Source organism: Microtus oregoni, unplaced genomic scaffold, assembly GCF_018167655.1.
Source record: "Microtus oregoni isolate MIOR12 unplaced genomic scaffold, Mior012 000015F_ref0000493, whole genome shotgun sequence".
In the NCBI taxonomy this organism is placed as follows: Eukaryota; Metazoa; Chordata; class Mammalia; order Rodentia; family Cricetidae; genus Microtus; species Microtus oregoni.
In genome coordinates, this window is record NW_024543074.1 from 12,310,379 (window position 1) to 12,338,197 (window position 27,819).

General features: G+C 36.1%; 1 protein-coding gene across 1 annotated transcript in view; it reads left to right on the forward strand.

The window, feature by feature from the left end:
- Med13 (mediator complex subunit 13) overlaps positions 1-27,819 on the forward strand; it is a 95,894-nt gene that overhangs the window by 48,111 nt on the left and 19,964 nt on the right. The window contains exons 10-20 of the mRNA XM_041664073.1: positions 2,624-2,837; positions 4,332-4,410; positions 7,444-7,565; positions 9,524-9,614; positions 9,741-9,955; positions 10,199-10,395; positions 11,507-12,423; positions 21,669-21,830; positions 24,268-24,491; positions 25,171-25,360; positions 26,474-26,930. Of these exons, the coding sequence (XP_041520007.1) occupies positions 2,624-2,837; positions 4,332-4,410; positions 7,444-7,565; positions 9,524-9,614; positions 9,741-9,955; positions 10,199-10,395; positions 11,507-12,423; positions 21,669-21,830; positions 24,268-24,491; positions 25,171-25,360; positions 26,474-26,930 (2,868 nt within the window). The remainder of the gene's footprint in view (positions 1-2,623; positions 2,838-4,331; positions 4,411-7,443; positions 7,566-9,523; positions 9,615-9,740; positions 9,956-10,198; positions 10,396-11,506; positions 12,424-21,668; positions 21,831-24,267; positions 24,492-25,170; positions 25,361-26,473; positions 26,931-27,819) is intronic.

The window sequence follows — 27,819 nt, forward strand, 5'->3', positions numbered from 1 at the left end:
GCAATTAATGAAAACTATAAAGGCAATTTATTTTGTAGTTTGGGCTTTTCAGTGCTGCCTGTTATTACTATAGATACCTGATCTTCCAGCTTGTGTTTAGCAACATGTGAAAGTTAGGAAAGGAGAGGTGTTATTTATTTTCATAAAAGCTTCTGTATACTATGTATTTGGATAGAGACATGATAATTTGTTTGAATCTGGTCCTTTAGAAGTTACACTTTTATTAAGATTTTAATATAGACTAATGTACAGTGTCATTTTATATATTAACTTTATTGTGACTTGATATTAATGACTACATATAACATCTTTGCATATGCCAGTGTCCCCAAGATCACTTCAATAAAAGAACAAAAGTTACCTTTTGACAGCATACTTGGTTTACTCTTTTTTTAATTTTTAGTAGAACTCTGTGCAGTAGGTTCATCCTTTTAATAATGTTTAACTGCACACTAGTTTAATTATTATGTGTTAAACAATTTGGGCAGTTTTTATGCTTCTGCCAAAAGATGGCTTAATATGAAAGAGATGATTTATTCACCTTCAGAGATTTGTAGTGTCACTTAGTCTAGATGTTGGGGAGTTTAATACTTTACCATTTAAATAGGTGTTGGGAGATAAATAGTTTAGTGTTAAGTTTTTCATCTCTATTTTTGCCATGGCAAACTATTTGTTGCCACATAATTCTAATCACTTAGAGACTGCTCCTATATCCTTTCATAGAAGGTTATTTTTAGTAAAAAAAAAAAAAACAATACACAGAAAAGTACTGTATTACAAATATTCATATTAGTGTATTGTTTTCAGCCCAAGTTATTCAAGATTTGATGTGATAAGGTGGAGTTATTTTTTAGAAAAAAACTCATAGGTTTATAGAAAGAACTATTCTAATGAGTAAGTAATATATCCATTGACATTTATGACTAGTTTGTTTCTAGGAAGCTTGGAATGTTAGCTCTGGGGATTAGTCTAGTATGTGTTTAGTATATGCTTTAGTATATACTTGAGCATCTGCTAAAACATTTAGCAAATATTGGATTTTATTTTGATGGCCTCTGTTTCACTCTGTAAGGAACCAAGTAGAGCTAGTGTTGGGCATTAATATATTGAGGTTTGATGTTATTTTATAGTTTGGGTAATAACTTACTGCTCGTTCAGAACAGATAACCAGTGGCATCCGTACTTGTTTTCCTTTTGTGTGTGTTGAGGTGCATATTGAGATGGAATCTCATTTTGTAGCTTAGCTGCACCTGAGTGCTAGGATTTCCTGCGTAATCATGCCTGGGTCAATGCTTTCTAAGTATAAAGAATGGCTTATTTTACAGTACAGGATATTCTATTTTAGGATTATTAATGCCAACTAGTTTTTGTCTGTTTTATACATTTCGTTTATTATCAAATGTTTAACTACCTGTCTTGTTTCTTGACACTCAGTATTAGATATGATTTAGTGTGCAAAAAAAGATCACAGATGTGGTGGGGCTTTTATTCCAATGAGAATGATAGTTATGAAGGTGTGATGAATTATATAATATGGTGGAAGAGAAGTGCCACCGGAGAGACTGGGTACAGAGCAGGTCCAGAAGCATTAGTAGCATAATGCAGTTTTAAATACAGTGGTCAATATAAGGTTCAGAGAAGGTGACATTTCCACAGAATTGAAGGAAGTCAAGGGAACAAACTGACAAATGTTGCAGACAAGGGAGCAGTCAGGACTGTGTCTGTCCTATGTAAGGAGCCTTAAGGATGACCCTGGACAGGGAGGTAGGATGAGAGGGGACGTGGAGTAGAAGCAGATGAAGCTTAGAATTTGGTGTTGGACTCAGAATGAAGTAGTTTTGCAGAAATGGATGGCATTTTTCTGACAGCTTGAGGACTTGAGGTTTGTAAACCTGAGAGAACAGGAAATTGGAAGTCTTAAAGTGCCTTATTTTCATGTTAGTGATTTTGTATTCACACACACTGGTCTGGAATATATACTTTAAAGAGTTTGCATCTTTAAAGATGTCGTGCATCTTGTAGCTGAACTCTCTTAACCATAAAATCCAAGGCTTAGATTTCTTTGATTTGTTAGTTTCTGCTTCTTTGTCTTTTGAGTTTCTCTGCTCTCTTTTATTTTGTATGCTTTTATTGTTTTCCTAGAATGGTAGTGGAAACATGCATTCTTTGTAGTTACAGTGTTGAACGAGGAGACTAATCATATACAGATTGATCTTCCAGTGCAGCTGGAGGAAAACTGAGTGTTTGGCCTAGTGCTTTTATTTTCTTTGTTGACCTCATTATTAATGGACAAGACCTTTAAAACTTCAAATTTAAGATGTATTTATTCATGGCAATAAAAAAGGATAATTACTTCTCTTGTACAAATTATATGAAAGTATCTTGGCCCTTTTTATATTTACGAATCCTTCACTGTATCAGGCTTTGAACAAGTCACTTGGAGTTTAGTTCCATTGCTCTGTTGTTAAAATTGAAATAATTACATGACCTTATTTTCATTTATAAAATTAGAAAATGTAGGGTAAATGCAAGTAATTCTAAAAGCTTTATAATAGTTGTTTTAGAATTTTCAAATGCTGTTTTGGATAACATTGATTTTTCTAATTTTTCTAATTTTGTGCAGGTTAATGGTGCAGTGTAAGAAACCTTTAAAAGTTTCTGATGAAATAGTACAGCAATATCAAATTAAAAATCAGTATCTTTCAGCAATAGCATCTGATGTAGAACAAGAACCTAAAATTGATCCATATGCATTTGTTGAAGGAGATGAAGAATTCATTTTTACTGATAAAAAAGATAGACAAAATAGTGAGAGAGAAACTGGGAAGAAACACAAGGTGAGTAGGAGAGATCCTATCCTACCATGTGCATACTGTCGTGCACTTATGGACACATGGTGCTACATTCCTTTCCTTGTTTTTGGTGGTGCTGGTTACTGAACCTAGGGCTTCATGCATGCTAGGCAAGCACTCTTATCACTGAGCTGTATCCCTGTCCCCACTCATTTTTCTTTTAGAATAGAAAGATGAATCATCTTTATGTAGATATATGTGTGCACTACCATAAGTAAATCAGGGATATGATACACTTTTGGTTAGTTTCTGATGATGAAAAGATTTGTTTGTTGTTACATTTTCAAATTGGATATAGAGTATATTAACTTTGATCAGAATTAGAATATTTAGGGACACTATTTTGATACTAGGTTAAATAAATGGAGGGTATTTTTGAGTATGTGATTTAGGAAAATTACCTTCTTCTTAAAAGCAAAAACTTTATAAAGTATAGGTGAGGAAAATTCCCAACTGTGGCTGGAGAGATGGCTCAGTAGGTCAAGATGCCTATTACCTCGCCTGAGAATCTGAATTCAGTCCCTGGGTCCTACATGATGGAAATCTTCATGTTGTTCTTTGAGCTCTACACTTACGGTGTGGCGTACACACACGTGGCACACACATACAATTAAATGTAACTAAAATATGCGTATGATTAAAGTTTTAGATTACATACTAAATGATCTGTTAGGTAAAAATAACTATCAGATAGGATTTTGTAGTTAATATTAAATATAAACATTGAGAATTAAATTTTTTAAATGGCCCAATAATGTTTACTATAAAACAGTTAATCTCACAGAGTTTTACTTAGCTGTACTATGTGCCAGATAAGTTTTGTCCTTTTATAAATATGAAACCAGTAATATCTGGGAAGGGTATACCCACAATTCAAAGTTAGCAGACTTGGGAAATTTATAGTATGTCTAAGTTGCTGCTGCCACTCTCAGGCATGATTCTTGGGACAGATTCCGTAGCATCCCTGTGAATTAAATATATCTGTAAGATGAACACACTGATTGTTTACTGTAGTATTATTTATAGTTGAGTTTGTTGGCATACACTTTTAGTCTTAATAGTCAAGAGACTGAGGCAGAAGGATCTCTCCAAGTCTGAGACCATCCTGGCCTACATGGCAAGTTTCTGGCCAGCCAGGACCACATAGTGAGATCCTGTCTCAAAACAAATGAAAAACCCAAACCAAACTAAACAGTAGAAAAGAGTGACAAGCCATGTGTAGTAATGTATTGCTTTCTAGTCTAGTACATGGGAAACTGAGGCAGGAAGATGGCAAATATAAGGCCAACCTGATATACATCAGTGATTGTTTCAAAAGTAACTCCCTGACTCCAAAGCAACAAAAGAATTAGTGTTAATGTATATAATGTGTTTAAGAGAATGCTTGACACATAGCTACTTTAAGAATCATTAGATTTTTTTGTTGGTAAAATATATAGTATAGCCTAATATTATATTAATAATATATATTATTTTCAGGTGGAAGATGGGACATCTACTGTTACAGTGTTATCACATGAAGAAGATGCTATGTCATTATTTAGTCCCTCTAAGCAAGGTAAAACTTTTTTTCTAATCATGACTTTTGCATTCACTCCAGTGCTGATTTGAAATATAGGTAATGAAAATACTCATCTGGGCCAGGTGAGATGCTCAGTGGGTAAAGACACCTACTACCTAGGCTGCTGAGACTCTGTTGGATTATTTGGGATGGTTAGATTTATAGTTTTTTGTTTTGCTTTTCTTTGTTACACAGGGGTTCTCTGTGTAACAGCCCTGGCTGTCCTGGAAATCACTCTGTAGACCAGACTGGCCTAGAATTCAGGCTCAAGATATGCTTGCTTTTGACTCTTAAAGGCTAGGATTAAAGACATGTATTATCACCTCCAGGCAGTTCCATATATTTTTATGCTGTAGATAATAGAGATACAGTAGTCAAGAGTTCTTTGAAAGTATGTGACCTGCATGTCATATATGTAGATGTAATTTAGTGTGTTTGTGTGTAGATATATGTATGAATGATCTACAGTTCGTTGCTTTCTGACATTTTAGAGTGCTAAGTCAAGGTGTTTAATATGTATCACTTCTGCAATTACTTTTTTCTTTTGGTAATGAAATTGGTTTTCTTAGTAATTACAAAGTTTTAAATATACTATTAACCTTAATCTGAATAATATACGTTAAACTTTTGAGTAGGCACAATTTATCTTTTGGTATTTTTTTCTTTTTGTTTTTGTTTTTGTTTTTGTTTTTGTTTTTTTCGAGACAGGGTTTCTCTGTGGTTTTGGAGCCTGTCCTGGAACTAGCTCTTGTAGACCAGGATGGTCTCAAACTCACAGAGATCCGCCTGCCTCTGCCTCCTGAGTGCTGGGATTAAAGGCGTGCGCCACCATCTCCCGGCTTTTGAAGGCAATTTTTTAAAAATATTTATTTATTTATTATGTATGTATACAATATTCTGTCTGTGTCTATGCCTGCAGGCCAGAAGAGGGCACCAAACCCCATTACAGATGGTTGTAAGCCACCATGTGGTTGCTGGGAATTGAACTCAGGACCTCTGGAAGAGCAGGCAATGCTCTTAACCTCTGAGCCATCTCTCCAGCCCTTGAAGGCAATTTTTAAAAAAGAATTTTGAGAATAACAAATATGAGAATAAGGAATCAAGTCCATGTAAAGAAGGAGCAGGTTGTCTTTGATAAGGCAACTTAGTGGCTGACAGCTCTACGTGTTGGTAGTAACATGTTTCTTTGGTAAAGAGTCCTTATCAAATTCTAACCTGTAACCTGTTGCACAGAGATAGTCTTGGAATTCATATTGAGGCTCAGAAGATCTTGAGTAGCCTGTGTGATAGTGAGCAAAAAGACCAAGGTGCTAAATTAGGTTTTGTAATATATGGCTGTAGTCCCAACACTTAGGAGGTTGACACAGGAGGTTCATGAGTTTGTAAGTAGTGTACAGGTTCTTATTTCCCCTCTCCTCAATAAAAAAGTCATTTATTAGTTGGGCAGTGGTGGCCCATGCCTTTAATTTCAGCATTCCAGAGACAGAGACACATGGATCTCTTGTGTTTGAGGCCAACCTGGTCTGCATATTGAGTCCTGGGACAGCTAGAGTCACACAGAGAAACCCTGTCTCAAAAAAATTGTTTGTTATATTGCCTGATTTCAAAATATATTATACAGATAATAATAGTATTTTATTGGCATTAAGGAAAAAAAGACATATTAGACCATAGAGTAGAGAGTCTAGATAAATCCCTGTATTTCTGGTCAAGATGTCCGTGCTCTTAAAAAACAAAACGTGATTATTGTATGTGTGTGGTACAATATGTTTCCCTACATGTATACCATATGCACCGATCAGATCAGGATACTTTGTGTTTCCATTTCTTTATTTAGTGTGTTAGGAACCTCAAAGCTTCTCTTACCTAGGTTCTCATAAAATGTATGATTATAGGTTAGCCTAGTTGATGGTGAAGCACTAGAACCTATTTTTCTGTCCAGTTCTATTTTGTTATCTATTTCTCTCCTCTATCCTTTCTAGCCTCTAATTATTATACACATAAGAAATAATAATAAACGGAAAAATATGATATCAAGCCTCTAGACAAATAATAATCCTACATTATTAGGTGTAAATAGTATGTTTTACATCAGATACCTATAATTTATCATACATAATTAATTTGATATTCAATAATTGTATCATCTTTATTCACATGCTTATATACAACCTTACTTCAAATCAATATCTATTTCAAAATGAAAAGATAAGTGTTGGGTAGATGGCTTGGCTTGTAAATTGCTTGGTATGCAAGCATAAAAACCAGAGCTGGGATCCTCAGTAGCCACATAAATGTTGGGCAGATGTGACAGGGCCTGGCTATATTCCTAGCATGAGAGGAGATAGTGAATTCCCAGAGAAAGCTAGATAGCTAAATTCACTGAAGCAGTGTTCTCTTGGTTCAGGGGAGAGACCTTACTTAAAAATATAAGTTAGGAGGCAACTAAGGCAGATACTGAGTGTCAACCTCTGGCCTCTACATGTATGCATGTGTGTGTGCACAGGTACCTGTGGATACGTGTACATCACACACATATATCACACGCATAATACTATAAAAATAGCAAATATATTTTTATGATTTATGTACAGAGCTTAACAATAACGTAGATTATGCAACTTTTGGAGCTTCCTGGGGGAAAGTACTGTTGTTTATTTAAAACTTTATTTTTTTTTTCTTTTTTTCTTTTCTTTTTTTTTTTTTTTTTTATTTTTCGAGACAGGGTTTCTCCGTAGCTTTTGGTTCCTGTCCTGGAAGTAGCTCTTGTAGACCAGGCTGGCCTCAAACTCACAGAGATCCACCTGCCTCTGCCTCCCGAGTGCTGGGATTAAAGGCGTGCGCCACCACCGCCCGGCTAAAACTTTATTTCTAAGAAAAATTGCTCAGATTTTAAAATAAGAGACTGAACAGTTTGTTACATAGTTGTCTTGATAACATATTAAGTTTTCTATGTAGCTTAGATAAGTAGAGTATGCTTGGCTAGTAGCTGAGTTTTCAGTTTATATTTTTTCTGATTGTCATATGTAGATGCTCCACGTCCTACTAATCATGCCCGTCCTCCATCAACCAGTTTGATTTATGACTCAGATCTGGCTGTCTCTTATACTGACCTTGATAACCTCTTCAATTCTGATGAAGATGAATTAACAGTGAGTAGACTATTAATGATTAGGATTAAATTAGCTTTCATTGACTTTATATGGGCTCAAGTGTGGAAGTGATTTGTCACTTAAGTACTATGCTTTTAACTCTGAACAGTAGGAAATATTTATAACATAACACAGTTGGTTTATTTTACTCTTATGGTAGAGTCATTTGAACATTGTTTCCTCTGGGCATTGATGTGGGTTTTTTACTTTTGTATGTTTGAAAGATAGATGATGGGGTTTCATTGAGCTCTGCCATGTGAGATGTTTTTTGGGTTTTTTGTTTTCCCTTTCAGTCCTCAGAATGATTTTTTCTGTTCTTTGATCCTGTAGTTTGAGAAGTGACTCTGGAATTGAATCAGAGAATATTTAAATAATTAACATTAGAATTTTATACCTTACTGATTTAGTAAGGAATACCAGTGCTTCTGAAATTACCTCTCTTAGTACAAGACATACACTTAAAAACAGTTAAGGTGAAAACAAACGGTACTACTTAATGTTTCACACCTGTTTTCAGAGAAAGTTGAAGATAAAACAAAAACTTTAAAATTGGACTTCCTGGAATGCCAGTTGTTTAGCAGTTAATGAAGTGAGTGTTATTTTACCATAAAAGGGATTCCTTTATTCTCCTTAAAAGTAGCTTAGGAACTGACTAGCACTTTGCTGTCCATCCTGCCAGGTCATATACAATGTACTACAGATATGGGTAATGGCAGATATGTCTGTATATAAACCTTTACTCTGTATCCTCCAGTGTAGTGTGGACTAGGGCACTGTTCGCTGGGAAAAGAGCTTTGAATATTTTGGTCTATATAGACAGAGGTTCTCTCTGCCAATATTCAGACATCAGCTGTGACTTCTCTGAGGTTAAAAAAAAAAGTTGTCTCTATATGGGCTTTACTCACAAAGTGTTCAACGTAAAACATGGAACAAATGTTAATTCTAAAAACATTGGTAAGGTCTGGATGTGTAGCACATGCCTGTAATCCTTGGGATGTGGAGGCAAGAAAATCAGGATTTTGAATTTAGCTTTGTTTACATAAGAATGAGAAGGCAGTTTAGGTTACATAAGCCCCACCTATCTTTAAAAACAAAACAAAAATCCAAAAAACATTGGTGATAATGAAAGACCTAAACCTTGGTTTGTTAGGGATTTTATTGCTTTGTTAGGAAGTCTCCCTGAGGGTCCTCAGTTTTACCTGTAAAAATATTTTTTACAGGAATAACTTCATTAAAATAAGGTGAAAATATAACGAAGAATTAAGAGGAGTTATTGATTATATAGGAATTATATATATTATATAGTTTATTTTACATTTCTTATCTTTCAGTCTTAAGTTATTGGTTAGTTTTGCTTTTTATGTGTTTTTTGAATCTACCCTTTTCTGTTAATCGAGACTTAACTAATCTCCAGTGATGGATCTATCTGTAAACTGTGTAGTATGGTATTTGGTGATCTATCTGTAAACTATGTAGTATGGTATTTGGTGATGGATCTATCTGTAAACTGTGTAGTATGGTATTTGGTGATGGATCTATCTGTAAACTATGTAGTATGGTATTTGGTGATGGATCTATCTGTAAACTGTGTAGTATGGTATTTGGTGATGGATCTATCTGTAAACTGTGTAGTATGGTATTTGGTGATGGATCTATCTGTAAACTGTGTAGTATGGTATTTGGTGATGGATCTATCTGTAAACTGTGTAGTATGGTATTTGGTGATGGATCTATCTGTAAACTGTGTAGTATGGTATTTGGTGATGGATCTATCTGTAAACTGTAGTATGGTATTTGGTGATGGATCTATCTGTAAACTGTGTAGTCTGGTATTTGGCTTTGCCATAGATTCAGAAGACCACTTTTGATGACTAGTGTTTATCTTTTAAGTTACATATGAATGATAGTACTGTGTGATTACATTGGCTTTCAGATTAATACATTTTTTTTTTTGATAGCCTGGATCTAAAAAATCAGCAAGTGGATTGGATGATAAAGCCAGCTCCAAAGAATCCAAGACAGGAAGTCTGGATCCATTATCTTGCATAAGTAAGCTTCACAGATCTGAGCTGTAGTTCAGTTTGAAAACTTACTCCCCTAGAAAATTTTCTTTGCTTTAAACATAGATTCAACTCTTTTTAATCTGTGTTAAAATGTGTGTTTTATTAAATGTAGGCACTGCAGATCTTCACAAGATGTATCCTACACCACCATCATTGGAACAACACATTATGGGATTTTCTCCAATGAATATGAATAATAAAGAGTATGGTAGTATGGATACAGCCCCTGGAGGAACTGTTCTAGAAGGAAATAGTTCCAGTATAGGAACACAGTTCAGAATTGAGGTTGAGGAGGGATTCTGTAGCCCCAAACCTTCTGAAATTAAAGTAAGTATTTTTCTAAAAAAGTAATGCACTTCCTTGTTTTCTTATAGGATTAATTGCTGTGTTCAAGAAACTTTTCACGGTCGTTACTAGTTTTATGACCAATGTGAGGATTGAATTATGGGAATACTATGTAAAATACATTAAAGAATAAAATATTTATGCTTTTGTCCATTTAAAGAACAGAGTAAAGAAGATAGTCCTTTGAAAATAAGGCACTGAAAGTCCACTTTCTTTATATTGTAGGATTTTTCTTATGTCTATAAGCCCGAAAATTGTCAAGTTCTAGTAGGATGTTCCATGTTTGCACCTTTAAAAACTCTACCAAGCCATTGTCTGCCTCCTATTAAATTACCAGAAGAGTGTATTTACCGGCAAAGTTGGACTGTTGGGAAATTGGACTTGCTTCCTTCAGGCTCTTCAATGCCATTCATCAAAGAGGGGTATGATGATGATGTTATTATAATACTGAATGCTTGTATAGGTGTGTGTGTCTGTCAGTCTGTCTGTTAAGAGGGGTGGCAGTGGAGGTGTGCATGCCTATGAGCCACATGGAAAGGTCAGAGGGAAGTAAACATTGTGTTTCTTCATCTAGTTCTCCTTTACTCATTTGAGACGAGGTTTCTCACTAGAGACTTGAGCTGTTCTGTCTAGGCTGACTGCCCAGCAACCTTCTGGAATCTGCCTTTTTTTGTCTTCCAGATACTAGGATTTCAGTTTGCTCAGCCATGCCCAGCTTTTTTTTACATGGGTGCTGGGAATTTGAACACAAGTCTTCAGCTTGCACAGTACACACTGTTACCCATTGAGCTATCTTACTAATCCAGGTTTTATTCATTTTTTTGTTGAAGTACCTGGTATGCTGGAAAAAGAACACGGGTTTCTGAAAGCCAATAAACAAACAAGCAAATAAATAGAGATGGATAAACAATTTGAAACCAGTTTTTTGACTTAGAGGTACCTTTTAGTCTGCAGGACTGAGTTGTTCCATTTGTATACTACCATTTTGCATTTATTTCACTTTTTAACAGATAAAGTTTTACATTTCATTATTTAGTTGTATCTTAAAATTACTGTTGCCACTTTTACACAACTCAGAGGTCAGAATATATTTTTTTGCAGTCAGTAGCAACCAGAGTCAATGAAATACGAATATTTGTAGCATCAGAAATTAATAAGTATGGTGATCTAGATGTGGATAACTGTATACAAACTTCATTTGTAATTTTTTTAAGACTTAAAATTTTATACATGTGTTCTTACATGACTTTATATACACAATGTGTGTGCTAGAATTATAGGCAGCTGTGAGATGCCTGATGTGGGTGCTAGGGACAGAAATTCTGAACCGGAAATCTAATTAGCTTACAAGAATCTTCATAGTGGACACAATAAACCTGAAATAAGTCTTCATTATACCTGTTATCTTGTACTGATTGCCATATGGAAATTTTCAGTGTTGCTGAAAAGTGTTTGGAGAATTTTTATTTGTATTTCACATTGCTAATGTATTCCTTTATGTATGTGTTCCTCTTTTTACCCTGGTGACAGCAGTGATGGAAGTAATATGGATCAAGATTATGGCCCTGCATACACACCTCAAACCCATACTTCTTTTGGGATGCCTCCGAGCAGTGCACCTCCTAGTAATGGTGGTGCCGGAATTCTTCCTTCTCCATCCACCCCTAGATTTCCAACTCCAAGGACTCCAAGGACTCCAAGGACTCCTCGTGGAGCTGGTGGACCTGCTAGTGCTCAAGGGTCAGTCAAGTATGAGAATTCAGACTTGTATTCACCAGCTTCCACCCCATCTACATGCAGACCCCTCAATTCTGTTGAACCTGCAACTGTCCCTTCAATCCCTGAAGCACACAGTCTTTATGTAAACCTCATCCTTTCAGAATCAGTTATGAATTTGTTTAAAGACTGTAATTTTGACAGTTGCTGTATTTGTGTTTGCAACATGAATATCAAGGGTGCCGATGTTGGAGTTTACATTCCAGATCCAACGCAGGAAGCACAGTATCGGTGTACCTGCGGCTTCAGTGCTGTCATGAACCGAAAATTTGGAAATAATTCAGGATTATTTCTTGAAGATGAACTTGATATCATAGGACGCAACACAGACTGTGGCAAAGAAGCAGAAAAACGTTTTGAAGCTCTCAGGGCTACCTCTGCTGAAAATGTTAATGGAGGCCTAAAGGAATCTGAAAAGGTGCCTGATGAGTTGATATTACTGCTACAAGATCAATGCACTAATTTATTTTCACCCTTTGGAGCAGCAGACCAAGATCCTTTTCCCAAAATGGGTATAATTAGCAATTGGGTACGTGTTGAAGAGCGGGACTTTTGCAATGACTGCTATCTTGCATTAGAACATGGACGTCAGTTCATGGATAATATGTCAGGAGGAAAGGTTGATGAAGCACTTGTCAAAAGCTCATGCTTGCATCCGTGGGCAAAACAAAATGGTAAGTTTGTGAATGAAATCAGTTTTTTTGTTTTGTTATTTAGGTATTTGACTTTGCTTCTTTTTTATTGGGGATAAAATATCAAAAGCAGTTAGACCTAATAGGATGCCAACATTTGGATTTAATTAACCCTCTTCAAAGACAGTAAAGTCTTTACTGAGTGCTGAGTCTTCTGGTGGTGCACACTTTTAATCCCAGCAGAGGCAGGTGGATCTCTTGAGTTGGAGGCTAGCGTCATATATATATGGGGTTTCAGGATAGACAAGACTACATAAGAGGCCTGGTCTCAGAAAAATTAACATAAAAGACAGTAACAAGAAGAGAGACTTCTTAGCTGTTTAGTTGACTTTCAGCAATAAAAACAAGTTATTGTATACCTGTTATTGCATACTCACTTAGAAATTTAAAAGACATGCTGCTTGTTTGTCAACAGAAAACTAATGATTTTCTTTCAGCTGTCTAATTTTGTCATTTGAGGTGCATTCACTCCATTATTGAGCTATGCCTCGACTCTGTTTATTTATTATATTTACCAAGCACTTTGTTTGTGCTTAGTACTGTTTCATGGTAACTGTTGAACAGTCACAGCAGTCTCTGGTTTTGATTTTTCTTTGTTGGTTTGGTTTTGCTCGTGTGTTTGTGGTGCATTATTGGATGTATTTGGGTTCATGTGCATGAAGGCCAGAGGATAGCCTTCAGTGTCATGCCTCAAAAGCCATCTACCTTGTGGGCCCCATCCACATTTGGATTGGGCTTCTCATTCACGAGACATAAACTGATTATGTTAGAATCCCCGTTCTTTTTAAGCCTATGATTTTGTCGAGGAGACCAAGCACTAAACAACAACAACATGCTTGCATTACATACCAGTTATAAGTACATAGAAGGTAAAACAGGGCAGAATATGTTTGTGTGGGAGAAACCTTTTGTTCTACTTCAGAAATATGGTTAAGAGATGTTAGTGAGGGGGAAGAACCTTTATGGAAAGTACTACTTGAAGAGGGAAAAGTAGACAGTATAGTTAACTGGAGGAACAATGTTAGACAATGCAGTTCAAAGTCCTTGAGGACATAGTTCTCTTGATAGAGAAACAGGCAGTGTTAATGTTGAGTGATGGTCAGTCTGATACATGATGGAGCCTAAGAGGTATCTGAAACATGAAAATAATATAAATTTATTTACTTAATTTGTGTGTGAGTGTGCATGTATTTGGATGCATATATGTGGCATGGAGTACATTTGGAGGTCAGAGGACAGCTTGAAGGAGTTGGTTCTCTTATAACAAGTCGATCTGGGGATTAAACTCAGGTTGTTAGGCTTGGCAGCAGGCCCTTTTTGGACCATACCTTTAGAATTTATTTAAAATGCTGTGGGAACTTTTTAATATAAAAGTAATACCACACTGCCTTTTTTGGATAAAAAAATATCACTGACTATTGCATAAAAGTTATCCTGGGATTGGAAGTGATGGAAGGTAAGAGTAGAAGCAGAAAAACTAGATAGAAGCCAGTTATAGCAATCAGTGAAGATGACAGCGTGGGAAGAACCAAAAGCAGTAGAATTAGTGGCATCCAGTTTAGACTGAGATACGGACCTACAGAATTGTGCTGATCCATGTAAGAAGAGATGAAGCATTAAGCATGGTTTGTGTGAATGTTGGTGCTGAGTACAGAGGAGAAAATAGGAGGTCAAGTACATATTTGAAGATAGGAGTTTTAAATTCCAAAGACTGATGAGTCTGGAGATGAAACATGTTTTATATGTGGGTTGTCAGTATTAAATACAATGGGATGCCAGGTGTGGAGCTCATCTGTAATACCAGCACTAGGAAAGTGGAGGACTGAATCAGAAATTCAGGAACATCTTTGTCTACATGGTAAGTTCAAGGCTGCCCTGAGATATTGGGGCCCCTTTAAAAGACTGAAGCTTGAAGGGAAGCTTTGGGGAAGAGAGGGTCGGAAAGGAATCTGAGAAGGAACCAGGAAATAGGGTACTCATGTATGAGAATATTTGAAAGAGGGTGATTGTATGTACAAACAATGTCTTCGTAAAGGTACAGTGTAACAAGACCACTGGATGTGGCCTCCTGAAGGTAGTTAAAGAACTTGATAATCAGTTCTGCCATCCTGATTAGATTGGGAATGAGAAACAAAGTTAAAATTTAGGGAGATGTTTGGTATGAATATAAATTTTATGTTCGGGTTAATAATTACAGTATTAATATATATACATACATAAAATACATGGAGAGTTCATCTATCTAGATGAAAATTTTAAATTGGCAATGATTGACAATAATTTTATGTATTTGTACAGTGTATTCATTTGTATTTCATGAGTTGAGTACACCGTGGTATTTTGCTGTATGGATAAACTATAGAAATAATAAACCAAGCTAATTAGCTTATCATTTAAAATCTTTTAGCAGTTTTAAAATACAGAATACAACATTACTAGCTGTGATCATCCTGTCACTTAAATGGACCTCTAGAACTTACTCTTCCTACCTAACTGGAGCCTCAGTTCCTCTTTACAGTCCAACCTTCCTCCATGGGAAGAAATGCCACAGAACAAAAGGTATCATGGTAGGATCAAAGTCACTGAATAAGTGAGAAGTGAGGGTAATAGAATCACTCCATTTCAAGTAGAGGTATATGTAGACCTTTATATAGGAATATGTTCATTGCAATAAGAAGAGAAGTTATTTCTTTGGACAATAGAGGGTAAGTTTGTAGAGATTGCTTTTGTAATTATGGATGAGAGCAATGGGAGACAGTGACAGAGTCATATGATACTGCTGCCTAATTTCCCATACTAGCAGCTTCAGGCATCATCACTTCGTTAGAGGTGTGCATTTTCACACTGCACGTGATCTTCTAAGTCAAATTCTAGAGACAGGAATCTGTTGTCCCATTCATTACTAATGATGTCTTTGAAAAAGTAATTTTTTTATCTGTATAAACACACACACACAAACACACACATACACACACACACACACACACACACAGAGAGAGAGAGAGAGAGAGAGAGAGAGAGAGAGAGAGAGAGAGAATGAGAATATGTTTGTATGTTTGGGGGAGTGGTTTGAACCCAGGAACTTCTGTATATTAAGTAGGTGCTTTATGACTGAACTATATCCTCGACTCACTTCATTTGTACTAATGAAATAAAACTAATAATTGACTTGGAAAGCATTGTAAAGATTTATTGCGCTCATTCATGTAAACATACTAGATTTTATGTAGTTTTTACATAATTTACTAATTCAGCTGCTTTCAGACATACATAGAACAGTGGGCTTGGTATTTGCAACATTGATGAAGATAGTCTACATTTTAATTGTTTTTCAGCTACTAAGATAACTAAAATTATAATCAGATAAATAATACAAATTTTTATTGATAGAAGGATAAATAATTACAGTGGTACAGATACAGTATTAACAAGCCCTGAAATTGAAGACGGTTATATGTAGCAGATAAGTGAATTATAGCATAGTAGTTTGGGGGTTATATCAGAATAATTCAGAAGTCACAGGTATTTTTTTTTTTATTGCATATTGTTTGTGTGTGCGTGTGGAAATCAGAGGACCTTTGCAGGAGTTGCTTATCTTTCTTCGGCTCAGGTCTGCAGGCTTAGGTGAAAGTATCTTTCCTCACTGAAACAACTCACTGCCTAAGTTAAACAACTCACTTCCCTTTCAGTTCAGTTCTGAAGCAAGCAGAAGGAAGTGCGGTGTTGGTGTGCACATAAATCTCTGGGTGCTGATTAACTCTTGAGATTTACATGTGTATGAAAATGAGCAGGGAATAGGAGGAGGCATTTAATAGGAAGTATAATAGCTGTTGAGCAGGCTGGGCATCATGGCACATGTGTTTAAACCCAGTACTCAAGAGGCAAAAGCAGGCGGATGACGGAGTTTCGGACAGCCATTACTACATAGTGAGATTCTGTCTAAATAAAACAAAACAAAAATAGTTCTTGGACAGTATGATCATAACTCATAATTATTTTCATCGTGGTATTAAAAGTAATTTGTGAAATAAAGCAAAAAGACCGCACACATGAGCTCATTCTTATACATGAAAATATCATGATTCATCTAATTCATTATACTGTAGGGAAGTGCCAAATAGAAGAGAACTGAGTCAGTGAGTACCTAGCACATAGGACCTACAGTGTTACTAACTCCAGTGCCAGCAGTAGCTTCAGTGTGCTCTTTATCAGTAATTTATTGGGAACAACCTGTTTGCCAAATAAAAACTGGATTTTACCTGGTGCGTATTTATACTCTAATTAAAGTATAACATCCTGAGATGTTATACAACAGAATTAGGACCTATAGGTTAGGGCCAATGGATTGTGCCCTTTGCCTTTCTCCCACATACTTACTTGGGATCTTTCTTGTTTCTTTTAAGTATTGTTAGGTGTTATCTTATTAATACAAATTGGAAATCCTTCCTCATGGTCTGCATTTTTCATAGTGTGTATTTATTTATTTCTCATGCAATAGAATTTATTAATTGATCTCTTATCCCATAAGTACATGCTGTGCAATTTCTATGTAAGGATAGTCATATTTCCAACACTGAGAATAGTGCTTGCCTCTACCCCAACATAGTAAAAATGGCAATTCTACCAAAAGCAATCTATAGATTCAATGCAGTCCCCATCAAAATCCCATCAAAATTCCATCAAAATTCTTCACAGATCTGGAGAAGACAATAATCAACTTTATATGGAAAAACAAAAAACCCAGGATAGCCAAAACAATCTTATACAATAAAGGATCGTCTGGAGGCATTACCATCCCTGACTTCAAACTCTATTACAGAGCTACGGTACTGAAAACAGCTTGGTATTGGCATAAAAACAGAGAAGTCGACCGGTGGTATACACTTTTAATCCCAGCACTTGGGGCAGAGGCAAGTGGATCTCTGAGTTCAAGGCCAACTAGGTCTGCAGTGTAAGTTTCAGTACAGCCAAGGCTCCAACAACAATAACAACAAAAAGTTGCTCTTAGTTTTCTCATGCTCACTATCACAGCACTTCCTAATCACTTAATACTTTTATAACCATACCATATAATTCACCTATATAAGACATAGAATCATTTAGTATTTACAGTTGTAACTATCAGTACAAACAATTTTGAAACATTTTAGTAATTATTTCCTATTTCTGTCTGTCCCTTTCTTGGAACTGTAAGCAACCATTAGTCTAGTTAGGGTTCTATCTGTATATGTTTGCTTTTAGGGTTATTTTATGTAAATAGAACAGTGCAGTGTATGGTCATCTCATTGGCATTTTGCCTGCATATATGTCTATGTGAGGGTGTTGAGTACCGTACAGACATTTGGGAACAGGGAATAATAGAACCTGGGTCCTCTGGAAAAGCAGCCAGTGCTCTTAACCACTGAGCCACCTCTCCAGCCCCTGACTTTTTCCCACCTTATACTCAGATTGTTTCCAGAGTTCTTAAAAGCATATATTAGTACTTTAATGACACAGTATTCTATTGTGATATAAAGAAAGAGCCTACAAATTGGACACTTTATAGTATGTATGCTCTTTTGGCTGTTACAGATAATGCTTCTGTGGACATTTGTATACAATTTTATATGATATATGCTTGTGTTTGCATTATACTTAAATTGATTTCCTGGGTCATCTAACTAATAATTTTTCAAAGCATCTGCATTATTTTAAATTTTTGCATTAGATGGTTCTACTTTCTCCAAAACCGCACCAATACTTGCAGTCTACTTCTTTTTTATTGAAGACATCCTAGTGGTTATGAAGTGGTGTCTTGTGGTTTGGCTTGAAATTTCCCTAGTGATGAATGATGCTCAGTGTCTTTTCTTAGACTTAACATACATTTGTGTATATTTAGAGAAATGCTTCTTAAGATCTTTTGCTTTATTGAGGGTTGAGAAGGGATGAGTGTGCAGGTGACAGACATATCTTGATCCTGCAGCCCTGGCTGCCCTCAGATTTATGATCCTTCAGCTTCACCAGCTTTTAAAATTTGATTTTGCTTTTTTAAATTTTTTATCTATTTTTGCATTTTTATTACTGATTTGTATGAGCTCTTCTTGGACTGTGGATGAAAATCCTTTATTGGTATATGGCTTGAAAATATTTTCACTTTTTTAAAATATGTGTGTGTGTGTAGTAGTAGTAGTAGTAGTAGTTTCTGGGGATTAAACTCAGGTCATTAGGTGTGGAGACAAACACCCTTACCTTTTAACTCATCTTCAATTTCTTTTTTTTTTTAATATTTATTTATTTATTATGTATACAATATTCTCTGTGTTTATGCCTGCAGGCCAGAAGAGGGCACCAGACCCCCATTACAGATGGTTGTGAGCCACCATGTGGTTGCTGGGGATTGAACTCAGGACCTTTGGAAGAGCAGGCAATGCTCTTAACCTCTGAGCCATCTCTCCAGCCCATCATCTTCAATTTCTTGATAATACCCTTTGAAGAATGTTTTTGATAAAATAGAATTAATTTCCACCCTTGTTCCTGTAGTCCGACTTGGTGTTATATCTAAAAAGGTTTTTCTGGCCCAAGGTCATGACATTTCAGTGTTTTCCTTCCTAAGAACTTTATAGTTTTAATTCCTAAATTTGTATCATCCTATTGAAGTAGATGTTTAGTGATTTTTAATAAGAATTAGAATATCAGGGCTAATTATAGCTAATGTTCACTAGTTAAGAATAAAAAATATTGACAGTATCTGTGAGGATCCTTATTAATTAGAATAAAAAATATAAATTACTGTGTCTTGATGATCTCAGAACTGAATGCTGAGTTTGTATTTTAACAGATGTGATATGTCTGCACCTTGAATGTTGGTGCATGTGCTAGAGTGCACCTGTGGGACTCATTCTCTTTTCATGTGGGTTCTGAGGATCAAATTCAGCTTCTTTTACTTGATAAGCCTCCTTACCAATGTTTTTGGGTTTGTTTATTTCCCTCCCTCCCTCCCTTCCTTCCGCTCGCTTCTTTTGTAACTCTGTCTTGGAAATTGCTCTGTAGATCAGGCTGACCTTGAACTCATAGATCCACCTGCCTCTGTCACCTTGTGATTTTTAGAAGCTCCCATGTAATTACAATTAACAGCTCTAGCTGATAACTTTTTCTAATCACATGTGAATATTTATACTAATTTCATAGCATAAAATATACTCTATAGTTTTATATTTGTCTTTTTTTACTAATATTTAATAGTATGTCATATTCTAGCTTTTGCTTTAGTTATCTAAGATTTATTTACATTTTTAATTATGTAACTGTGTGTATGTGCACAGGGGTGCAGATTCCTGCAGAGACCAGATCTTGTGAAGCTGGTGGTTGTAAGCTGCCTGATATAGGGGCTTGAACTTGGGTCCTCTGTAAGAGCAGTCATCTGTACGAGGAGGGCCCACTTGTTTGTCCTGGCCCAGCTAGCTTATACCTCAAATAATCACACAGAAACTGTATTAAATAAATCACTGCTTGGCCCATTAGCTCTAGCTTCTTATTGGCTAACTCTTACATCTTAATTTAACCCATCTCCATTAATCTGTGTGTCGCCACGTGGCAGTGACTTACTGGCAAAGTTTTGGCATGTTTTACTCCTGTGGTGGGTTCATGGTGTTTCCCTGACTCGGCCCTTCTTTCTCCCAGCATTCAGTCCAGTTCTCGTCTACCTAAGTTCTGCCCTGTCAACAGGCCAAGGCAGTTTTCTTTATTCATTAATGGTAATCACAGCACACAGAGGGGACTCCCACATCAGTAATTACTCTTAACCACTGAGCACTTTCCTAATGCCCCCTCCATTATTATTATTTTATTATATTTAGCCAGTATTCCTTGTCAGGTAGTTTTATCACTTAATAGTGCCCAATTAATATTCTACTATGTATATAACAGTATATATAATTTTTTGTTTTGTGTTTTGAAACAGGGTCTGACTATGTAGCCCAGGATGATCTGGTACTTGCATCAGTCCTCTTTCTTTAGCTTCTTCAGTGCTGGAATTACTGCCATGTGCCCACCATGCTTGTCTCAAAATTGTTATTAAGCATATATTTAGAACTAAATTACTTCATAAGTTACAGAAAATTAAAGCCAATAATAAGATAGGCAGAGGTAATAATTAAAGCTGAGTGATTTAATGTAATAGTATGATCAGGCAAAATTATTATCCAGATTAATATCAGTAACATTTAGTAGTACTTTTCTGTAGCCTTTTAACATTTATGGGCCACATGGTTTATTCCTATTTTGATATTTGCTTAAAAATGCATTTCAAAAAATTTGATACTATTATATCCAAGATTACAAAATATTTGTCGATAACAGTCTTTAGCAGTCTAAACAGGTTTTCTCTGTTACATGGCTTTGCTTTTGCTGTGCTGTGGGTTGAAACCAGTGCTAGTGCTGCTGGGCAGTCTTGGTCCACCACTGTTCTATTCCCAGCCGAATATTGTTGTTATAGTCTGTAATTTCTCAGATTAAGTCATCATTGTAACTAGTTTTACCTCATCATTATACCTTAGTAGTAGGATTCAGAGAAATGATCTATAACTCATTTCAGTGCAATACAGAATCTTATAAGTACTAGGAACAGCCAAAAGAAATACAAATTGATTGATTGGATAAAAACGATTTTATGAAGAGGAGTTACTTTTCAGTGGTTTTGGCTCTCTGAAAGAATCTCTGTTTTATGTGTCTATCTGGGTTTGGCTCAGAATTTTGAGTCACCAATAGCAATTACTGATGGAGGAAGGTCATTGGCTAATAAAGGAACTGCCTTGGCCCATTTTATTGGTTAGAAGATAGGTAGGAGGAGTAAACAGAACAGAACGCTGGGAGGAAGAGGAAGTGAGCTCAGTCTCGACAGCTCTCCTCTCGGGGGGGGGGGGGGGGGGGGGCAGACGCCTGAGAGAGACGCCATGCCCCGCTCCCGGGATGAAGCTCTGACCCAGGATGGACATAGGCTAGAATCTTCCCGGTAAGCACACCTAGGGGCGCAACACAGATGATTAGAAATGGGCTAAATTAATATGTGAGAATTAGCCTAGAAGAGGCTAGATAGAAATGGGCCAAGCAGTGATTAAATGAATACAGTTTGTGTGTTGATATTTTGGGGCATAAGCTAGCCGAGCAGGCGGCTGGGGTGCTGGGAACGCAGCCCCGCCGCTCTTATTACTACAAATTACTACTTACTTTTTTTTTTTTTGTGATTGTAGACGTGAGTATGCAGTGTTCACAGGATATACTTCGAATGCTCCTCTCTCTCCAGCCAGTTCTTCAAGATGCTATTCAGAAAAAAAGAACAGTGAGGCCTTGGGGGGTTCAGGGTCCTCTGACTTGGCAACAGTTTCACAAAATGGCTGGCCGAGGCTCTTATGGTAAGTTATATATTGTAATAGATAATTCATTGATTTTATATCTGTTCTCAGATATTCCAAACTCTAGGATAAGCACTTAGTTTTCAGGTATTTTCTATTAAACGTCTCAGGCCACTGTGGTCCATCTCTAATTCTAGACTGCCTGTCTACATTTGTAGCATTTCGTTTCCTTTGGTTCTTTACTCTCACATCAGTATGAGTAGCTGCACTATTTGTACATGCTTGATATCCAGTGTGATTTTATGTGAAGAAAGGGTCATTGCTACGATGATTTTTGTAAATCCCCAGATGACTTGAGTTCTAAAGTGGATGAAATAGGACAGGTTGGAGCTATTGAGATTTTTTTTTTTTTTTAAAGACACAAGGTTTCTCTCATAAAAAGTTTGAACAAAAATAGAAACTTGCAGTCAACGGTAACAGTAGTGACTGAATACTCCACGTAGGTATACAGTTGTTTATGGCCTGGGTGATATAGGAGACTATTGAAATGTTTAAATATTGGTTGTTTCTGAAATAGCATTAGGGAGTATGTTTGGAATCATAGCTGGTTGTTTATGTGGAGTGTTGGGTTTGAACCCAGAGCCACACACAATAGGCAAATACCAAACCACATTATCAGCATTGTTTACAGTAATTGACTGCTTGTATTTTTCTTTTTTATTAATGGCTGGTTGATTTAAAAATCATATAAATTGATACTCCTTGAAAATTTCAGGTTAGTTATACTTTGTAGTAGAAACTTTGCATTCTTTCCAAAACAGGTTTTGTTTTTTTTTTTAAACTCTTTACAGGCCTGCCACCCAGCTTCCAAATAAATATACACAGTCTTATTCTTACTTATTAATGTCTGGCCTTAGCTTGGCTTGTTTCTTGCCAGCTTTCCTTAATTTAAATTATCTACCTTTTGCCTCTATGCTTTTTCCTTTTCTTATTTCTGTACATCTTTTACTCTTACTCTGTGGCTGGCTGGGTGGCTGTGTACCTGGGTGGCTGGCCTCTGACGTACTCCTCTCCTCCTTTTTTCCTCTTGCTCTTTTCCCTCTTCTATTTATTTTCTCTGCCAGCCCCACCTAAGTTCTTTTTCCTGCCTTGCTATTGGCTGTTCAGCTCTTTATTATACCAATCAGGTGTTTTAGGCAGGCACAATAATGCAGTTTCAAGGAGTTAAACAAATGCAGCATTAAAGAATGCAAGACATCTTTGCATCATTAAAGAAATGTTCCACAGCATAAACAAATGTAACACATCTTAAAATCACATTCTACAACACAGTATAGAGATTTATTTCTGCACCTGATTTTTGAGATTATTTGTTAACACAGCCATAATTAACTTCCTTTTTTTTAAATGATGGTCTACAGCATTTTTATATATGTAATTTTTGTATGTAGTTTGTATATGTATTTTACCAATATACTATTTGTAGACATACAGATTGTTTCCATTATCATTCCAATTATTTTCAGTAATTCATGTATGCTTGATTTAAAGCATATGGGTAGTTTAAAATGTATATTTTTTAACTTATACTCAAAAGTATCAATTTAGAGTTCGTCAAATAAAATATCTATCTCAAACTTGCCAGTAGATTGTCTGGTAGTTGAACACTATAATTTGAGAGGGTGAAGTTATGTTTCCTGGGTCCAGATTCCTGAAATGACTTCTTTTATCATACTGGACAAGTTGTTTACCTTCTCCACTCCTGTTTCTGTGTTTAAAATGAGTTTAATAAATTTGTCGATGTATGGTGTTCATGAGAATTAGTTAATATAGAAATGTAAAGAGCTTTGACCACTACCTAGAATGTAGTGCTGCAGTTATTTCCTAGTGTTCATTTTAAGTTACTTTCTTTAAGAGAGCCATCATTTTCCAATATCTAAGAGGTATTTTAATTTTTTGTCTTTGTTCATGTCCTTTATTTATTTTAAAATAAGGTAATTTGCCATTTTCTTTGTGTAAAAATATTCTGTGATAAGAACATTTCACTTGACATCTACTGTTTTAATCAAGTTTAAGTAATAAAAATCAGTATTGTTGATTTCTATGCAATGTTATATAGTATATCTTATGGTTTTCTCATAAGTCCCCTTTTTATGGCAACAAATTAACTATTCATATTAATTATAAATTTGTTTACTTTTAATTAATGCCAGGTGTGATGACTTGTTCCTATATTTCCCAGCATTTAACAGGCTGAGGGAAGGAGGCTTGCTTCAGATTCGACCTGACGGGACTATAGAAAAAGACTGCCTTAAACAAAATATCAGAAAATATTTTAAAATGACCTCTTTAGGGTATTTTAATTCTGAAAAATATTTCATTACTAGCTTTATATGTTTCTGTCTTCAATATTTTCCTGATACTTTATTTATTAGCTTTGGAAATAAGAAAGGTGATATGAATTGGCCTTTTCCTAACTTCCTTCTTTATCACTTAGGAACTGATGAATCCCCGGAACCACTGCCAATTCCCACGTTTTTGTTGGGTTATGATTATGATTTTCTGGTGCTTTCTCCATTCGCTCTCCCTTACTGGGAGAAACTTATGCTGGAACCTTATGGATCTCAAAGAGATATAGCCTATGTTGTACTCTGTCCAGAGAATGATGCTTTGTTAAATGGAGCCAAAAGCTTTTTTCGAGATCTTACTGCAATATACGAGGTAGGTATTTTATAATTTATATTTTCATGTTCAAAATGTACTGGGTAATATACCGGTTAATGAGGAATGCTGATTTTGCCAGTTGCCTTACTCGCGAACTATACTCTGCCACATTTTTACTAGACTTTGTTAGGTATGTGTGCCATGGGTCACAGTGGAAAACATAGTGTTGGAGGAACTATCAAGAGGACATATTTGTTCCATTTAAAGTAACCCTTGGTATCTGGGGTGTAGTGATGCATACCTATAACTCATGTACTTGGGTAGTTGAGACAAGGAGCGAGTCTCCAGGCTAGTCTAGGCTACACAGTGAGACCATATCTTGGGAAGAAGTGTATTGTTTGGAATGATGGTATATGCTTGTAATTTCAGCATTTGGGAATGAAGAGAGGAAGATCAGAAATTCATGGTCATCCTTAGCTACATAGCAAGTATGAAGCCATCCTGGGCTACCTGAGACCTTTTGTCAAAAACAAAACAAAACATAAAACAACAAAGCAACTTGAAATTCTAAAGGAAAAAGATCAATGTCCCCATACTTACCCATTATATTTTGACTCAGTGATTATTTATAAGTAATGAAAGCTTGTTTTAAAGAAGCTTAAGTGCTTTAAATTATTACCTGTACCCTTTAGTATAGTAAATTCCCTAATTCTGTCTTTTGTGTATGCATTTATAGTCCTGTCGATTGGGCCAACACAGACCTATTTCTCGGCTGTTGACGGATGGGATCATGAAAGTGGGAGCTACTGCATCAAAGAAGCTTTCAGAAAAGCCTGTAACAGAATGGTTTTCTCAGGTGGCTGATGGTAACAATGAAGCATTTTCTAAACTCAAGCTTTATGCGCAAGTCTGCAAATACGATTTAGGTATTACATTTGTGTTCATTCTACAAGAGCAGTGTGAGCATTGTGACTTGGTTCATCACCTATTTTTGTATATAATATCCTAGTGTCATGTAGCCATCTCCATTTTTTTCAAACACGCGCTGTCTCTGCCTGCTTTTGTCCTGTAAAATCAGAACTGAGTAGATGTGGCAAAGACTGTGGTTTCAAAGTTAAACATGTACTGTCTGACTGTCCACATAGAAATTCTGCTAGCTTCGTATGTGGGCGTCCTATCAAGTAGACATTATGGATTCCAAAATACTTTCTGCTACTTCTGTGGGGTCTGATGTTTTATGCACTTCAAGATCTGTGATTTGTTCAGATTCACGTAATTTCTAAGTAACTATGCAACTCCAGGAAAAGTCTTATTGTAGCTAAGAGAATGAGTGGTATTTAAAAGTCTATTTTTTAATGTAGTACTTTTAAATTAAATATCAGTGAACTTCCTTTACATTTATTCCAAAGAAATGCAATACCAAATTCCTGAACCTAATTAGACATTTTTGTAAATTGAGCCTCATGTGGTACTATTTCTCCACTTTATATTTTAGTTAGCTGTCAAGCAATCCGGATGGTGTTTCTTCAACTTGTTGATTTAACAAAACTTGGAGTGGTTTGATGAAAAATTGCTACGTACTGTTGTCACGTTTGTTGATGTATTCTAATTTTTTATTAGCATTAACTACTTGAGTATGGTGGGGTATGTTTGTGTCCCTGAATCAATGAAAGTCAGAGGACTGCTTGCAAGATTGCTTCTCTCTCTCCACCATGTTGTTCCTGGTGATTAACTTAATCACTGAGCCATCCTGTCAGCCTTTGTTTACATTTAATTTTGCCAAGGAAATAGAATTTCTCACAATTTCATTCTTATTATCTTAAATTTGAATAAAAATGCAGGTTTACTTTTATAGTTCCATTTTAAACTTGTTTCTTTAGTTTCTCAGAGAAATTAGAAAGCTAGAACATGCTGCACTGTTAGTAAAACAGTTAAGGAAAGATAATTGCCATCAAAGTATCAGATAAATTGTTATTTCTTTAGCAGAATAAAAATAAGTCAGTGAAATCAAGAATTAAATACCCGTTTTTGTTCTTTAGGTCCATATCTTGCTTCTCAGCCGTTGGACAGCTCTCTGCTCTCCCAGCCAAATTTAGTTGCCCCTACAAATCAGTCTTTGCTAACCGCACCTCAGATGACAAATACTGGAAACGCTAATACTACATCTGCCACCTTAGCATCTGCGGCAAGTAGCACTATGACAATGACTTCAGGTGTTGCCATATCTACTTCAGTTGCCACAGCTAATTCAACTTTGACCACAACTTCATCTTCATCATCTTCCAATATGAGTAGTGGAGTGTCATCAAATAAACTGCCTTCGTTTCCACCCTTTGGCAGTATGAACACTAGTGGTTCAGGATCCATGTCTGCACAAGCAAGTACAGTTCAGAGTGGCCAGCTAGGAGGACAGCAGTCATCATCTCTGCAGGCAGCAGGAATGTCAGGGGAGTCGGCTTCGCTTCCCACTCAGCCACATCTTGATGTGTCAGAAAGGTACCTTTAAAAATATTGATACTGGGGTTGAGAGATAGCTGAGCAGTAAGTAGCATGTGTTTAGCCCGCTTTGAAGCCTGTGTACAATGAATGAATGAATAAAGAAAAACAAATTTAAGTTTGTGGAAATTCAGAATCTATTATCCCCTCTTTTCATCTAAGTTAGATAGTCATAAATGTATATAAAGTGCTTCTTGATCTTATCTTGGAATTTAGTTCAGTCATGTTAAGGATTATAGGTACAAAATTACCATAATTGTTTAAAAAGTATTATAGAATCACAGGGTTAGTATTATGATCTTTGAAAACATTCACTTCCACTTATCCCTATGATTATGTCTGGCCTGTGACATAAGCAAATGTAATTGCTTATATACGCTGCATAAATGTTTTGAACAATCACTTTGGAGTGTCATATCCACCCCCCCGCCCTCCCTCTGTGTGTGTGTGTGTGACCCCACCCTGGGCCTTACATATGCTAGGCATGCAGTCTACCACTGTGTTGTACCTCAGCCCTGGCATGGAGGCTTTAGATTCTTAAGAATTTTGAATTTCAGCTCTGTCATTTACCCACTTTGTGATTAGGGGAAGGTCTAACCTCTTTGAGCATGTATCCTTGTCTGTAGTATGGAAGTAATATGGTATAATGCACGGTAAGTACTTTAACAGTAATAGATCTCACTGTTTTTATAACGAAAATTCTGTGAAAATTCCCATGTTTTCTGGGTTCAGCTAGCCTGAACCAGTTATTTTTCAGCTACCTACAATGCGGTTGTTCCAAAAGTCACACTCTTTAAATATGGACAAAAATAAACTTACCTGAATTGATTTGCCCATCTTGAGTAGCTACATAGATCGGGAAGTTAAAGAAAATAAAAATTAGCCGGGC